The 18,001-nt window shown below is 45.4% G+C and overlaps 1 protein-coding gene and 1 long non-coding RNA gene across 3 annotated transcripts; one reads left to right on the forward strand and one right to left on the reverse strand.

Annotated features, from left to right (window-relative positions):
• Window positions 1-792: 792 nt before the first annotated feature.
• Window positions 793-17,781, reverse strand: LOC119032510 (shaker-related potassium channel tsha2-like). Of its 2 annotated transcripts, XM_037121804.1 has the most exons (4): window positions 17,545-17,781; window positions 13,123-17,199; window positions 6,372-6,869; window positions 793-6,158 (listed from the first exon to the last, which is right to left on the reverse strand). In XM_037121804.1, the coding sequence occupies exon 2, from the start codon at window positions 16,894-16,896 to the stop codon at window positions 15,460-15,462; it is 1,437 nt and encodes a 478-aa protein (XP_036977699.1). In that variant the 5' UTR covers window positions 16,897-17,199; window positions 17,545-17,781; the 3' UTR covers window positions 793-6,158; window positions 6,372-6,869; window positions 13,123-15,459. The 2 variants fall into 2 exon arrangements, with proteins under 2 accessions (XP_036977699.1, XP_036977698.1); XM_037121803.1 differs by having other exon boundaries at window positions 793-6,869.
• LOC119032565 lies at window positions 10,092-11,165 on the forward strand. Its single transcript, XR_005078949.1, has 2 exons — window positions 10,092-10,955; window positions 11,063-11,165. It is a non-coding gene; the product is annotated as an uncharacterized LOC119032565 (long non-coding RNA).
• Window positions 17,782-18,001: the final 220 nt, after the last annotated feature.

Genomic DNA, 18,001 nt, shown 5'->3' on the forward strand with positions numbered 1-18,001 from the left:
GTGATGCTGAAGTTACTCCTGTAAAATCTGAAGTCAGTTGGGAGGTCCGGGTGGTTGGGGGGGTTGTGCACTGGACCTTCTGTAGGCCGACGTTACAACCACGACTGAGAGTCAGGTTGATTTGTTTTGGAGTAATGTGACTTTACGTGACTGAACATTTTATTCAGACCCACAGTATAATCTTTCCTAAACCTCAACAAGAGCTTTTTGTGTTGTACTGTTTTTTTCACAACAACAACCCCACAAACATGTTTTCATATGTGAACTGGTTGTCATTTAGCTTCACCTGCAAGACTGATGCTTCAGAAGAAGTTAAAGTGTCAAAGTCTGAGGCTCAAAGGTACGATTTATGAGAATGTAAGTCAGTATTCATACTCCAAACAAACAGTGGGCAGCAGATCATCAGAGTAACCGCTACCTGCTGCTAACTGTAGCTAAGTTGAGTTCGCCTTGCAGATAGCGGTCGTATTAGCTAACCTCACCCGGACTGGAAGCCCGAAGCACCAGAGAAGTGTTGGTTTTGTTTAATTTCAGACTGTTACCTCTCAAGGTGCAAAATGGACAGGAGCTAGTTAGTTAGCATGCTAACTTCAGTAGATCTCTGCAGCACAGTGGACAGACGTCTTTGACGCGATGTCAGAATAGATGTTTCTTCACACACACACGCAACCTTTAAGACCACCGACCAAGCTGCCGTGTTTGACGAGTTGGGAGTGAAGCTGCTGTCGCCCTTTGTAAGATGAAACCTGACCTGATTTAAAGAAGGAGTTCATGTTGTACATTTGAGCACAGTTCATTTATTTATTAAACATAGGTGGTAGAAACATAAAGCCTTGTTAACTTTAATATACATTATATTATATTATACAAATCATTTACAACATTGCAGTACATTAAAGAGAAAGAAAAGGCCACATTAAACGTAGTCACAACTATTATTCAGAATGACTCTGTTGTGCATATACAGGAATATGAACGATCCCAAGCCTGACATATATTATTACATCATGAGGGACTTGTTCTCTTTTTTTCTGCTATGTAACTTTATACCTGTCGTCATACAGCGAAACACAATTGAGATTTCAAACACTGAAGACACACGTTGAGGTTCTGCAGACAGAGTTTTGTCACTGTAGTTTCAGCTGTTAGCAGGAAACACAAACACACAGGTGAGTGGATGAACACAGGACCGAGCTCAGGTACACGGAGACAAACTGCAGTTGTTACACTCATGCCGGTAAGTATCTATGACAGTTACAGTTATTTTTTACTATGTTATGCAGTCTCTCTCTCTCTCTCAGTCTTGTTTCACTCCTCTAATTTTTTTACAGCATTGCATAAAAAATAAAACAGATGTTGGATTTAACCTGACGTACGTGTGAAAATCAAACCACATTTCTAATTTGAAGACACCATTTCTGATCTCTTCTGATGAGAATCTATCAATATCATTAACATGCTTTGATTGACAATCAATGTAAGTTAACACAAACACTTCAGATAATTCAAACAATGCTTCAGTTTTTATGGACAATATTCGGTCGGCTGGTAATTTCTCATGAATGATGCACCAGATAAGCTCAATTGAAATTGTTTTTTTTTTCTATATATTTTCTATGAAGTCTGAATTTACAATCACGATCTTGATCACATCACAAAGTTTTACATTTGTTTTCATCTCATGAAACAGCATCAGCTCTTTTTCAGACCAGCGTTATGAAGAAACGTTGTTCTGACAAAGTGTGTTGAGATTTTAAAAAACACATTTTCAGTTAAAGATGCAGTATGTAAGAATTGGCTACTTGTTGAAGTCCTACTGAACACAAATAGGGTGCCGCATTTCAAACTGCTAATTGCATTTACCTGTTATTAGTTAGCTCAGTTAGCTGTGCAGCTAGCGGTCCAGACTGAGAGCTCAGAGTGGTATTATAAGGCTGCGGCTTGCTGGTTAGCATGCTAACCTCTTTAGCTAACTGCAACACAAAACTTAGACGTCTTCGATTCGTCACATTCAGTCGATAGTTTTTGGTAACTTTTGAAAGTTTTGAGCTAAAATTCTTACATATTGCACCTTTTAAACATCAGTCGGTTTGTTAAACACAAAATATAACATTACAAGTTGCTGGATATTTGTGATTTCAATGGCTTCAAAAGGAAAAGTTTGTCGTAATTTAGGAAAAAGTAAATTTCCTACTACTTTTAAAAGAGTTTACAGTAAATTTCACTTTCATATGACCTGATTTCAGTGTAGATGAAGAAAAAACGTTTGTTTCACTTTCATCTCGATTAACTTTTCACTTAGTCTCAATAACATCAATGTTCACTATTTCACACCCGAACTGAAACCATTCTAAAATATCTCAGACGACAGTTTTACGCTCACGAGCTGCCAGAGAAGACAGAAAAGGAATGTTTTTAATCTGGGACACAAAATTCATTGAGGGAAACTGAAAGTGGACACGAATGTGAATATTATAGATGTTTTTTCAGAACACCACATTTTGTTTTTGTCGTCCAAAATAACAAGAAAACCCCTCACTTATCAGAACGTATTGACGTATTGAAAGAGATTATAGATTATGTATTTTATTATTTAAATTAACTCTCGTGTGGCCGGGAAAACAATGGTAACTCACACGGGAAAACAAAATAATTCTTGTACAAGACAAACAGCCTAAATAAAACATGTAGTCTCGTCCACTTTGAGCTTCCATAGAAAGAGATTTATTTTTACTTTCATATTATTTTCCTCTCACAACACCAACCAGGAAGACTACTTACTTTACATTCAATACATTAATTTACAATACATTATTTCTACACACAACCAGTCGATTGCATCCCTACAGTGCTAATATAGATACACACTTTCTTCTTCTATGGTACTTCAGATGCATCTGACCGCATTATAACTTAAATCAGGTTATGATTAAGGCACTATTAACTCTTTATGCACAGACATGAACAACCAGACAACTCATCTACACTGATGATATTGTACTCTTCATGCATTATTGCTTATTGATGAATAACTGTTAATAACGGTTACTGCATGTTTTTGTTTTTTTTCTGTCATTTCTTTTCCGAACCCTGCAGATATTAATGTTGTTATGATTTGCATGTTAAAGAACAGTTTGTTTGTTTTTTTTTAAAGACCTGTCGTTTGTACTTCTGGTGACCTCACCCTTTATTTCTGTTTGTATTTTACTTCTCTGGTTACTAATTCTTTATTTTAATGTGGATTTGCAGTTTATATTAAGTATTAAGTATTTTACCCCAAACTGTTTCTGGCTGCAGAACATTTCTTTAACCTACTTTCATATTTTTTCATGACGATATTCTAATAAGCATCATGTGTTTTCCGTCTTTTCTTCAGACGATGCTGCCTGTTACCTTCAGCATACATCAGTCTTTCTATCTGACTTAGTTATCTTTCCTTCGATTGGCTCCTACTGATGATGTCACATCTCTGGGGGACTTTGTTGTTATGGTTACAAACTGTAGTCGAAGGTGATGACAGGACAAACACCTACAAAGTCTATATTATGGAAATGGAAGAAGGTGATGAGAGAAATGTTTCATCACAATATGAGCAGGAGATGTGCAGATGGAGGGAGTCTGCTGCCTGTTCATAAACTGAACTTTCCTACTGGAACTGCATTTAGGGATCCATCTTTCAGTCCAAGATGTCAAAGTGTCATTAAAAGGTGTCGTTAGGAAAGGAAAATAAGTCTTTGGGAATATAAGAAATGCTCCTTTTTGTCACCACTGGCTGGAACAACAACCTGCCGGTTTTACATCTTACGAATCAACAGTGGCGACGTTCCACCACAAGGAGCGACGGCGTTACACCAGGAGGAGGGAACGAGTGCAGGAGCTGGTGTGAACGGCAAAGTGAAAAACAGTTTAACTTGAGTTGGACTTTAAAGATCTGCCCCTTCCTCCCAACAGGCCGATCCACAGAGGACTCACAGTGATGAAGGTAACAGAGACGTGATGGTGTTTTTAATCCCAGCTACACAAAGCACCAGCACACGTTCGAATCGTCGGCCTCTCGTGGAAAAAAACCCAACAAGAAAACAGAAATGACACATCTGCATGTGTGTTCATGTGAGACACATGGTGATCCAAACGGAACATGATTAAAGATTTATTTTATCAAAAATAGATCACAATTGAAGATTGTCAAAATGAACAATGGCAACAATAACTGGAAATAAAAAAAGAAAAAACAGAAATGAAAAGAAATCAAATTGCATTTTTTCTTCCACACTGATTTTCCCAGAGCTCATTAATCACTCACTCTATTGCTCGCTCTGATTTTTGCATGAAATGAAACAGTTTGGTGACGAGACTGAAGCGAACTCTGATGACGGTGAAGCGTGAAGATGTCGGAGACGCAACAACAGCTAAATCTGAGCAGGCTGACTGTAAGTCACAGGTTTGGTGATGGAGGACGGCGCTGCACTCACTGGGGAAATATTATGTCATTATTGTTGCACATGCAGAATACAGAACACATTAATCACCACAGCTAATGTGGAGTCACAGCTCATCAGCGCCTCTGTCACACAGAAATCACCCTCGGCTGTTTTTATGTCCGAGCCGAGCAGAATCACGATGAGACGGAGCTGCAGAGTCGATGCTAGCGGACGAGTGCTCACAGACGCAGTCACGTTTTGTGATTATAAAATATGTTTCTGCGATCTCCACGGGTGTCGGATGAGAGGAGGATGAGTTTAGCATCCGCGGGAAAGCTGCTAGCTTAGCTCTGCCACCAGGAAAACAAAAGGAAAAGACTGCTGCACACACCGGACATGTTCCTGAGCTGAATATCATGATGTCACAGTGAAGCCGACCTTTGACCTTTTGGATATGAAGCGTCATAACTTCATCATTTTCCCGTGAAGCATTTGTGTTAATTATCATACGACGTGCTGAGTAATCGAGTAACACATTCAACAAACTCGCAGACTTTGAGACAAGGGGTAGCAGGTGTGCTAAAATGCTAACATGCTAACTGATTTCTGGGTTTCGGACTACAGACTTCACCTCTCTGGGTTCTCCTCCTTCTGGTTTTTGTTCTGAGCTAGACGAGAAACGTCCCGACCCAAACTCTCATGACACTTAGCACGTAGCTCCGCCACTAACGGCTCCTAAAACCACGTCCAGCAGGCAGCTTTTAATCAATGATACCTGTATTTTAGGCTAGCAGTTTCCCTCTGCGCTCAGTCTTTGTGCTAAGCTAGGCTCAACACATCTAAACCTGCACGGAGGATTAACTGATCTCCATCTTCTCATCTGAGGTCTCAGATTTACAGATTCTTCCAATAACTTCAACACATTTTTGCACCTGACATTTTCAGGGACCAGATTATTATTTTGTATGAAAAACCTCGTAAAAAACATAAAAAATATTTTTCCATTAAAACTTCAAACTAACAAACATTTCAGGTTGAACAGTTTTTAAGACCAGCTGCATTTCTTCTCTAGCAGGAACCTTCTGCACAACATTATTGCCCTTAAATCAACATTTAATCAAACACAGTCACACAAACGTCTGAACAATTTCACAAATAAATTAAAATGTGCAAAGAAAGTGGTGATGTCAGGCTCTGAGCTGCTCCGCTGCCGTCCGGCTGGATGACATCTGATATTTAATGAAAAGGCCGATATTGGCTTCATATATATATTCCTCCCTCGTTAACACGCTTTACATTTCTCCTCGGATGTTTTGCTTTATTTTCTGACTTCTCCGAGTTATTAAATGGCAGTTTATAGAGCGTTTGGGTTTCTGTAATCGCACCAGATAATTAGAGAGGCATTAAAAAAACTCAACCCAGGTCTGATGACAGCGTTCAGATGATGGAGCCTCACCGGCGTCATTCAGGTGTTAAAGCTTCTGTCGTCAATGAGCGGACACTGAGGTAGATGTTCTCAATATAACAGATATACAGCATTGTGATCAAAAAACCCAAAACACAATCAGAAACATTCAAAATCATTCGAAGAAAACTCAGATGTCACACGTCAGCGATGAATGACTTCCAGCCGACTCTCTGCTGCTGTTTGCACTCGTTCGTTTCTCAGGAGTTTCGTTCTCTTCTGTAAAGTGTTTCTCGGCAGGCGGACATGTTTCCTCCAGCTGCACGCCGGAGCTGCTTTGTTTTTACAAAGGCAAAAAAATGAAAAAATGAAAAAAACAAAAAACAAAAGGAAAACAAATAATTACAACACATTAGCAAAAATGTTAAAAATCTACAAAATAATTCACCGATCCCTCTCCATACAAAACATATACAGTATGATACTTTAAAAAATATAGATTTAGCAACTTATTCCACCAGTCGAACAGAATCGTTGTAATTAACGTGATATCGATGAGCGATGTTGTTCCCTCGGTGCAGATCAGCGTGCCGGGTCGAGCCGTCTTCTGTTCACATGCTCTACGTTCCAGGCATGCAATAATATGTTTTGGTTTGAATATGATATGCAACGTACAGACGGGACGTTCAGGTTCTGTTTCTCTGCAGCTCCCCAACAAACATCCACCGGCGGCTACAGGCTGGACTCACGACACACGAAGAGGATCATTCAAGTAGCGTTTGTCGTACCTCAGAGTCCCGCTGCAACACAATCAGTCAGGATGTCCTCGTGTAATGGAAAGGCGTCTCATAGCTCCGTGTTTCCTATGAGTGTCCAGAGTTTGTTTCACCTTCATCGGAGGAGGAAGAAGAGGAGGAGGAGGATGAGGAGGAGGAGGAGGAGGAGGAGGAGGAGGAGGAGGAGGAGCGGGGGAAGCAGGGACGTCGTACTCTTTTGGTTTGACGAGGTGCAGCGAGGAGGAAGCGAGGTGGAGGAGCTCGACCCTGGAAACACAAACAGAGACAGTGTTGGTCCGGTACAGAGTAAAACCTGAACCTGCAGGACTCAAGAACACATGAAGAAGAAGAGAAGAAGAAGAAAATCCTCAACAAGAGGTTCAAACAACACACTGGTTCTGTCTGTTAAATGCTAACACTGTGTGTATGGAGACTGTGATTCTCATAACATCCGCACACTTTTCTGCTTAAATGTATATATGAAGCTACGTGAGCAGCTACTGCACAGCTAGCTGAGCTAACAGTAGCTACAGTCACGGATGATGAAGGGAGCACAGTTAGCAGCAGTTAGCAGGTACTCTCGTGTGTTGCGCTCATATTTCTGATATTTGTTGGGAGTCTGAACGCAACATTCGTACGTATCGCACGTTTAACAAAAGTTCTGCAAAGAAGCCAAATTTAATGTTTTAGTTTTGTTGTCTATCTGCACAGACGGGAGCGTGATGTATTTTAATCTAAGATGTGAGACACAAATGTGTGATGATTGTTTCCACGACTGTGACATCACACAGGAAACACTTCAACACAACAAATCCTCGAAAACAAAAAGTTAAAACTCCAGTGTTTTTATCTGGAAACTTCAGAGAGTCAATAAAAACTATAAAACATTTTCACCACACGTCGAGATAACTGGACTCACAATCTGAACACTGACATCTAAACACTCACACACACACACACACACACACACACACACACACTCCATCAGTCACATGCTGAGGAAGCAGAGCCAAGGACAGGACGAACCAGCCGCCATCACTTCCTGTTTCCTCTGCTGACTGTTCACCGACAGCGTCCACCACGCTAACGAGGAAGAGTCGCTGCGAACGAGTTTTAACTTTTGTCGTTTGTTCACCACAATATAAAATGTATATTTTCCAAACGACTGAATCTAAATCCATCAGTTTATTGATCCTCTCTGGTCTCAAGCTGCCACACAGACGCAGCGCAGCTCTTCACCTGAGAACCAGCCGGGCCCTCTGAGATCAAACCTCCAGGGGCCGCGGGAGGTTTCAACCCAGTCAGAAACTTTATTGACCCAGTTTAACCGGTGCTGCTGGTGGGGAAGTGTTCAGCACAGAAACTCTGGTGCAGACGGACGTGATGAGTCGGAACACGACGAGCGAGCAGACGGTGAGTCGGAGCGTGAACGGCAGCGGTCGGATCAGCTGTGCGCCGCACGGCGTTCGTAAGAGAGTCCGGTGAAGACGCTCGCTGCGGTTTGTCGAGCTTCACTTCACTCCAGCGGACTCAAGGTATTATCAGCTGGCTTCTGTGAGCCTGGCTGCACATTCTCCTGTAGTAACGGCTAAAAATAGACCGTCCTCCCGGAAGAAGGAGAAAAGAGGCATCAAGTGATAATCAATGAGGTTTAATCTGCCCGCTGCACGAGGTGCTGCCGGTAATCAGGTCCGTCAGTCAGTCTGCTGCCACGAGGGAGGAGCAGCTTTAAATCAGGAGGGTTTGTGTGCTAACATCAGCTTAAAAACACACCAGCTCACACCAGCAAGCTCAGCCTGACCCAAACCTCAACCTGAGTCTGAACCAGTCCGAACCAGAGCTCAGAAACTCGAGACTAACACTAATGCAACCAGAGCCTCCAAGACTTCTGCTGGGTTGAAGTCTAAGAGAGATGATGGAGAAACTCACTGAAACCCAGCAGACCTGCACGTGACACTTCTCACTGTAATCTGACCTTTAATGGATGAAAGAAATCATCTAAAACATTATTTTTCAGTTTCAGGTTAATTAAATGAAGAAGGTCTGAAACCAACGATGCACATTTATTCTTTAACCTATAAAATGTCAGAAGTGTTGTGAAGTGAATCGTCACAACAGTTCAACATTCAGCTTCAGTCATTTCTGTGATTCTGATTATAATCGTTGTCTGTTGATGGACTGATGAATGATCGGAGTGTTTCTCACGGGTCTCAGCTGTCGTTGACACGTTACAGCTGCGACTTCTGATCGATGTGTTTAAAAACCTTCGGCGCGTCACTTCAGCGTCTCCATCGGCTTCATGTGACATTCGGGTCGAGGGTCGGCGTTATTTAAAGACTCGTCCTGTGTCACTTACACTTGATGGACGACGGTCACGAGACCTCGAACCGGCACGACAATAAACCATTGGTGACAGCAGCTGCTGCGCCGCGGTCGCCACGGTGACGGCGTCACAACATCCACACAACATCACGCAGGAGAGATTTAACGCCGTTCACACCGTCGGCATCCAGAACAGAAGCCCGGCTGAGAGGACTCGTATTTATAGTGACAGGAAAATGTGACAGATCTCATTTTCACTACATGTTCACAGATAAATAAAGTATTGATCCGGTCTGAGCCGGGTCATCAATCTCATGTTTGTCAAACCTCATGTAGTTCAGTGGTGAAGCTCAGTGAACAACATGGTCTCATCAACACGGCACCAGAACCAACATGGAGCCAACTGGGTCAGAAAAGGTCCTGAACAAGATCACAATAAATCTGATCATACTGACGACTGCAGTTCTGGTTCTGGTTCAGTTCAGTGAGCTGCTCTACTGTGTTTGACCTTTACAGTTGTTTTGTGAGCAGCCAATGAGAGCAGAGAAGAAGAACAACAAACATGATGTCACGCTGAGAACGTCGAGCTGCTGCAGCTGTAGGGTTAGCTGGAGCTGGAGGATCAAATATCCCATGATGCTCTCTGTGTCTGAGCATGGAAAAGCATCAAAGTGTTGGTTTCTATGATCAGTTATTTCATCGTGTCAGTTTAAGTTAATGAAGTTAATGACGTGTTTTTGTGAAGCTGCAGGTCAGAACCATCGAGGTTTTAGTTTCAGGTGATTATACACGAATCAGAACATCATCATCACCTTTTAAATACAAACCAAACATGATTATGTGCTGCGTGTTCACCTCCACCTTCACCTCTTCACGTGGTCTGTGCCTGTTTGTCTCTCATGAAGTGGAAAACGGAGTGGGTTGGGTGGAGGCTGGGTGGGTGCTGGTGCTGGTGGAGGCGGTGGTGTAACTCACTGCAGGCCACTTGAAGCTTCGGGACAGATTCCCTCAGCGGTGACAAAGACGCTAACAATAGCTGTCAGAGTGTAACTCTGCCCCGTCAACAGCAGCAGTGTCATCCAAGGGGAAACCTGTTTACCTCCACCCACACCGGCTGCATATGTTCAGAGAGGACATGCAGGGCAGGAGGTGGAGGGGAGGGGGAGGGGGAGGTGGAGGTGGTGAGGGTGACTTTACAGGAAGAGATTCTGACCAAAAAGCGTCCGGGGGGACGACGGTCAGTTTGCAGAGAGCTGCTCTCAGTCTGACATGAGCTGCTGTGTTATGTAAGTGTAACATGGTGGAGGAGAGGTGGAGGAGCGGCCTGCTTCATACAACACGCTCCGAACATGTCGCCTTCTCCTCCACGTGTCACCTTCACACTCTCATACAACAGACAAACAGCTGACGGACCAACACGACACTCAGAGCGTCACAGACGTCTCCGGGACAAACAAAGACGATCATGTCGTCATGTTTAATATTTGCCAAATTAACCAGAAGGCCCAAATAATGAAGAATGAGTCAGAGACAGAGTCTCACAACGTTCTAAAGTTTGTTTTAACTCAACAACTCTTAAAATTGCCACATTTGTTAATGGAGTCTGGTTTGTGTTCACAAACATGAGCTACTTCTTTGTCCCCAGACTCCGTTAACAAACGTCTCAGTTTGGTGGCGTCCTGGTTGAAGCTGATCCAGGTTCAGCCTCCTGTGTTCGTCCTCGTCAGTGTGACGGGCAGCAGCTGGTCTGAGGGAGGTTATAAAACCTGCAGCAGGTCGGAGAACACAGAACACGAGTGTGTGTGTAGCTGTGTGAACGGGCTGTACAGATCATTCACAGTCCCAAAGTTCACTTCATCGTAATCCTGACAAACAGACAGAGCTCTCTTTCAGACGGGATTACATCATTGTCTGAGAAACCCAAAATAAAACTGGTTTAAAGGTTCCCGTGAGCTTTCTGGAGACCGAACATGTCTGCACGCTTTAATGTGGACTCAACACATCCAGATGAAGGCCCGGTCCACATGAACGGTACTTTAGAAACAGGGTGTTTTAAGACTTCACATCAGAGGCCACAAAGATCTGAAGTCTGAATTAAACCACAACTCAACCAGTATATTGTTCTCTACTTTATCCAGATTAAAGGAACCAGAATACAAGAAAACTCTAGTAGGGCAGAACCTCCAGAACCTCACTGGATTGTCCCATCCACACTTTAAATGCTTTGTACGCTCACGTACAGAAGGACCGGTTAATCACAAACTCCTCATTAAGTGCATTGAACACATCAGTCAGAATCGAGTCAGAATCTTCCACTGCTGAACACTGAGTCCACAAATCCAACCAGAACCGTTTCTGGACTCTGGTGTGAATTCTGCCAGCAATAAAAAACAGCAAGAATTAAATAATTTCAGTCCAAACGAGACACAAAAGAACTTCTCTGTGGTTCTGTCTGGAATGGTGCGTTCACAGGTCTGAGTAAAAAATCAGACAGACAGCTGCTCGTCCTCACCAACACGTCACACCTTCAGTCACTGCACTGACCTCCATCCATGACTATAATACATCTCAGTGACGTTCACTGTGAGTGCACTTAAAGCTGCAGCCGGGCCAGAACCACCAGAACCAGCTGAGATGCTCAGTCCTCACTACCAACAGACTTTTGTCCAGATCTCTCAGGTGTGTCTGCTGCTCGGTGCACCTGAGAGTGTAAATGAAACAGGAAGTGATTTATTCTCTGTGAATCTGAAGGGAAGTTCTGAGCTGAGAGGACGGATCAGAACCGGCCCACTGAGGGGACGATCCAGCTGTGGCGTCTCTGACAGCGGCACAGAACTGACTTCCTGCGGCAGCTGCTGCCACCTGCAGGCCGACAGGTGAACTGCTGCTGCGACAGGCCGAGGTCACAGAGACGCTGCTGCTTCCTGTTTCTCTCTGACGTGGAGTTCATGTCTGAAACACCGGCTGGAAATTTGGATCATCAATAATCTGAGTTATTTATCTATAATAAACTGAGGATGATTGTTTGTATTAGTTGTAAATAAATGTGAGAATTTGTTGAAATAATCTGAGTTAAAAGAAGAAAAGTGACCAACGGGTCAGGACACAGAACTTTAACTTCTGCCTCGTGTTCGGACTCTTTACTTCTGTTTTGTTTTTTTATTATCTTCATAGTTTTGAAGCCAGAAGCTTTCAGGTCGTCTCATCTCATCTGGATTCAGACTGTCGCTTCATGTCAAGTCACGCGGTTCTGATGATGTTCTGGAGCACAGAGGCAGTTTGGATCAGCGAGGCCGATCGGTTCAGTGTGATGTCACACTGAGTCACTTTAAAGGAGCAGTCTGTGGTATTGTGGAAGAATTGTTAGTGAGCAGAGGAAGAAGCTCAATCTTTCTGAATCTTTCTGATTTTGAATAAACAAACTCTCTTTGTCTTCACGACTGAATAAAAAAACAGTTTATACTGTTTACTGTGTTTATACGTGGCGGACCCCGCCACCTGCCTGTCTTCAGACAGTGTTCTGAGCTCACATGTCGCTCTGCTGCCACCTGGTGGTCAACGATCAACGACTGCAGCTTTAAACTCACGTCTTCTCTGATGGACGTCTTCATACGTCTCACTGCCGATTGGTCCAGTTAACTAACTGACCCGGCCGTCAGCTGACGTCACATGATGACGTGGTTCTGCTCGGTAACGCGACAGAACAGAATAAGTTCTGTATCAGCGCTCTGGATCTGAGGAGGAGAAGCCTTCGGGTCACAGACTGCTGATTTAAAGCTGATTAAGATACATGAGAGCTCAACGACACGTTTATATTCTGTGTTCATGAGACGCCTCGTACAGGGAGCAGAGTCCAGGTGCTGCGGGCCTGCAGGACGGGTCGGCCCCAGAACTTTTCAATCAATAGTTGCAGCGGTTTTTGAAATGATTTTAAGTTTCTGTGTTTTGTGTTGCTGCAGGAGGAACGTGAGATTTAAAACACACATGAATCAGTCGAGCAGACTTCCTGATCTGGATCTCAGGTTCTGGATCTCAGGTTCTGATCTCAGGTTCTGGATCTCAGGTTCTGATCTCAGGCTCTGGATCTCAGGTTCTGATCTCAGGCTCTGGATCTCTGCTGAGAGACTTCACAGAGCAACAGGTCACACCATGAACACACAGCGTTAACATGATGATGTGTTGCGATGGATAAACTCACCTGTGTGTCCGGCTGTCGGTCGTCCTTCTGGGTCGATGACTCAGCAGTTCAGCTCCGTCAGGTCCGAGATAATAATCCAACAGGTGACCTTCAGGTGACCTTCGGGTGACCTTCAGGTGACCTTCAGGTGACCTTCAGGTAACCAACGTCCGGTTTTATTCCCTCAGTTTGTTAGAAATCCACGTTTCTTCAGTCCAGATGAGTCCAGATGAGGGAGGAGCTTCAGGTCAGCAGGTGGCGTCACAGAGCTCCCCATCTGACAAGGACCGATCGATCGATCGATCGATCGATCGATTGGTCCAGATTAATCTGCTGTTGTCTCATGTTGAAGTCATCGTCTCATTAGAGCTCGACTGATCGGTACGGAAGCAGAAATGTGCCAAAATATATTTTTACGATTAAATCTCACGTTGAAATGATTTGAGTTCTTGTGGTTCTGATATTTTTAATTTTCTTTTTTGGATCATGTGACTCACAGAACTTCACCTGATCAATAAATTCCTCTCAGCCTCCAGCGATTATCAGAAGAAAAAAGGTCAATTTCACTTTTTTTGATTCTTCGATAGTTAAAGTCTGTGGTGGATTTTTTCCTCCATTTTGGTTTGAAATATAAGATTTAAAGTTCCCTCTCGTCTCAGTCACATCTCATGATCACATGTATTGATCATCCTCGATAAGTCTGAGAGGCGTCACTGTAATATAATTCATACGGATATATAAACTACAACGTTACTTCAGTATCATCTGCAGAATCAACGCTGTAAACTTTAAAACGAGACTTTAAAAACAAACGTCTGGACAGTGATGACATCATAGTTGCCGGGTAAAGTAGACGATTAAATCTGAGTTGTGACTTCAGATCATTAATCTGCTTTATTGATCGTGTGATTCAGATGATTTTTAAACGTTTGATATTTCAACATTTAAGAGACTGAATTCAGAATAAAACTGTGACGTTTGATCAGAATTTAATTTTTTAAAGATTTAGATTTTGGCGCTTTTCTGCTGCCGTAGCTGGAGGATCAAACATCCTGATCGGAAACATTGATTGATTGATTGATTGATTGATTGATTGATTGATTGATTGATTGATTTACATTTTTGATTTTTTTCTTCTTTTTTTTTTCTTTTTTTTTTTACAGTTTCAGTGACATTTCATGATTAATTCATAATTCTGCCTCACAACATTTGGTCAGTATATTGATTATTGCCAATATAAATATTTCTATCAGTGATATTTTACAGCTGATGATTCAGAAGAAGAAGTTTGGAACAACTGAAATGTGACTCACAAAGAATGTGACCATGATTCGATCATCAGAACATTTAAATGAATGAGATCCAGCTGAGATCTGGGTCAGAACCATCAGTCGAGCTCTAAACATCCAGAATATTCTTGTTGTTTTGTACAAACTATCCAATGTGAATGTTTCTTTTGCCGCTTTGTGTTTTTCTTCCGGATGAACGACAGTTTCACACCCTCAGGTTTTCCTCTGTGATCTGAGTGAGCAGGTGACCGAGCGACCCGGCTGCAGGTCCGGCTCGTGTGGTTCTGCTCCTCCGATCAACTGAAACGGGCTCGGCTGCTGAAATGGAGGCTTCCCACCGCACAACATGGTGGAGAGGTGGCCTCAGCATCCTCTCATCCCGGTGGCAGACAAAAGGAAAAGTCTGGAAGGTTGCTATAGAAACTGCCTCCGCTGCAGGAGCTGCAGGGCCGCGGGTCGGCCGCGCGGTGCCGCTGTCGGTCCGGTGGAAACAGCTGATTTCATAACGACAGTTTAACCTCCTGGTGTTTAACAACAGGGTGCACGTGGCCTTCGGTCCGGACCGGAAGTGAAAATCAAATCTGGACTCCAAGAGTTTTTAATTAGAGGATGATTGATTCCATCAGCTGATCCACAGAGCTGTGTGTGTGTGTGTGTGTGTGTGTGTGTGTGTGTGTGTGTGTGTGTGTGGATCATAATAAGAGCAGCCACGTGCCTCCTGCATCACTGTGTAAAGTTAGATGCCATTGGTCCTGTGTGTGTGTGTGTGTGTGTGTGTGTGTGTGTGTGTGTGTGTGTGTGTGTGTGTGTGTGTGAGGAGCGGATGTAAACTTTAAACCTGCATCTTGTGACAATAAATTACTGAGAATCACAAACAACAACAACAACAAACAAACAAACACCACCTACACTATGATCGTTACTGTACTCGTGATAAAGTGCTACAGCTGCAGCTGCTACATGGAGCTCCTCCGGCTCTGGCGCGTAATGGAAGATAAAGTGATTCTTATAATCCAGGTGTGGCGGGAGCTTCGCTCCGCGCGCCCCCGGTGCGTCGCTGGTCTCCGGGTCAGACGTCACTGAGCTTCCCGGTGTAGGCTTTGTGCGGGCTGCAGTTGGTGTACTTGATGGAGTCCGCGTCCTCGCTGTCCAGGTAGTCGGACTTGGACAGAGACGGTCTGCTGTCGCTCTTCTTGAACTCTCCGAACTGCTGCTGGCCGCAGGTCACGTGCGTGTACTGGAACTGCTCCTCGTGCTCCGTCTCCCGGTGGTAGAAGTAGTTGAAGTTGGACACGATGACCGGAACCGGCAGCGCGATGGTCAACACGCCGGCGATGGCGCACAGGGAGCCCACGATCTTCCCCCCGATGGTGACCGGACACATGTCGCCGTAGCCCACCGTGGTCATCGACACCACGGCCCACCAGAAGGCGTCCGGGATGCTGCTGAAGCCCGACTCCGGGTCGTCCGTCTCCGCGAAGTACACGGCGCTGGAGAAGAGGATGACTCCGATGAAGAGGAAGAAGATGAGCAGTCCCAGCTCCCTCATGCTGGCCTGCAGGGTCTTCCCGAGGATCTGCAGCCCCTTGGAGTGCCTGGAGAGCTTGAAGATCCGGAAGACCCGGACCAGGCGGATGACCCTGAGTATGGCCAGAGACATGGCCTGCTGTCCGTTCCCCTGGTGCTCCGCCAGCTCCAGACCCAGCGTGATGAAGTAGGGCATGATGGCCACGATGTCGATGGTGTTCATGATGTTCTTGAAGAACGCGGGTTTGCTCGGGCAGGCGAGGAACCTGACGAGCAGCTCGAAGGAGAACCAGATGATGCAGAGCGTCTCCACGATGAAGAACGGGTCCGTGAACGGGTTTGGCTTCTTTGCGCGCGCGGTTCCGTTCCCCGGCTGCTGCTCGTCAAACGTCCTGCCCTCCTCTCTGAACTCAGGTAAAGTCTCCAGGCAGAAAATCACGATGGAGATGAGGATCACCAGCACGGACACGATGGCGATCCCCCTGGCGGGTCCGGAGCTCTCCGGGTACTCGAACAGGAGCCAGACCTGCCGCTGGAACTCGTTCTCCGGCAGCGGCCGCTCCTCCTCCTTAATGAACCCCTCGTCCTCCTTGAAATTCTCGATCACCTCCTCCCCCAGTTCGTAAAATTTAATCTCCTCCATGAAAATGTCCACCGGCACGTTGACGGGTCTCCGGAGCCGCCCCCCGGACTGGTAGTAGTAGAGGATGGCATCGAAGCTGGGTCTGTTCCTGTCGAAGAAGTACTCGTTCCTCAGCGGGTCGAAGAAGCGCATCCTCTTGCGCGGGTCCCCCAGCAGCGTGGAGGGGAACTGGGCGAGCGTCTTCAGCTGCGTCTCGAAGCGCAGCCCGGAGATGTTGATGACGACCCGCTCGCAGCACTCCTGGTTCTCCACTCGCTCCGGGTCGTACACATCCTGGGCTGACAGCGCGGCCAGTGCCACAGTCTCATCCAGGTTCTCTCCGGGCACCACTGTCATCTTTCCCCCCCAGACAAGGGCGACGCTTCCCGCACCTCAGTCCGCTCTGTTCCCCCTCCGACTCCCCCGCGCGTATTTGGAAACCAGCTGAGCGTCTCCGGTGTGCGTCTCTGTGTCGCGGCTGTGTCGGCGTCACGTCTGCGGGTGAGCTGGATCCGCTGGCATCGTTGTGCCCCCACCAGCACGCTCACCTCTCCCGTCCACGCGCTGCTGTAGTCTGGACTCTCGGCTGGCTGTCACATTCACTGCATCTTAAGCAGGCTTTGCCCTCCCCGATCTGACGTGTCCGTGCACGCTCTCTCACTGAGGGAGGAAATAAAAACACACACGCACGCACGTATGATCATCACGAAGCTGAACCACACATTCAGGAACAAACACGCTGCACATGAGACCGACTGAGTGCTGAAAACACGGATCTCATGTGAATCTGGAGACAGACAGAGTCGTGCGTAATGAACCTGTTGTCTCCACGGTGGCGCGGGCTCAAGGTTATCACTTGTTTCTGCTGAATTATGACGTGATGTTTGCACGTATGAGCGCGCTTTTTATGAATGAGAGCACTTTAGAGGTGGATGTGCCGGAGAAACATGCGATTTTCATGCATAAGAAGAAAAAAACATGCATGATTGGCCGCTGAGTGAATACCTGTGGCTCCGTGCAGCCTGCTGTCATCCACATGTCACATGCAGGAGCCTCTGCAGTGTCGCGCCGCCGCCGCTTCAACACCAAACCCCGCTGACGTCTCCACCGCCGCCGAGCTGCTCCACAAGTTGTGCACGACCTGCAGGATCCGTCATGCCTCCGCTCTGCCTGCACTGTGCACGGAAACACACACACACACACACACACACACACACACACACACACACACATACACACACAGAGCTGCGTTCAGTCCGCTGCACTGTGAAATGTGAGCAGAGTTGGAAGCGACGTGTCTGTGAATGGAAGGTAAACACTGCCGCGCTGTGCAACAAGTACAGAGAGAGAGAGAAAAGCTGGATGGTGGAAAGAAGGGAGAGTTTCTGGGCTGCAGCTCAAAGCAGTGACGTGTTTTCCTAAAATAGCTGGATTTCTCCCAGGGCCGCAGGAAAAGTTTCTT

This window comes from Acanthopagrus latus, chromosome 14, assembly GCF_904848185.1.
Source record: "Acanthopagrus latus isolate v.2019 chromosome 14, fAcaLat1.1, whole genome shotgun sequence".
Classification (NCBI taxonomy): domain Eukaryota; kingdom Metazoa; phylum Chordata; class Actinopteri; order Spariformes; family Sparidae; genus Acanthopagrus; species Acanthopagrus latus.

Coding starts and splice junctions, on each gene's coding strand:
- LOC119032510 (XM_037121804.1), bottom strand. CDS start 16,896: ATGACAGTGGTGCCCGGAGAGAACCTGGATGAGACTGTGGCACTGGCC.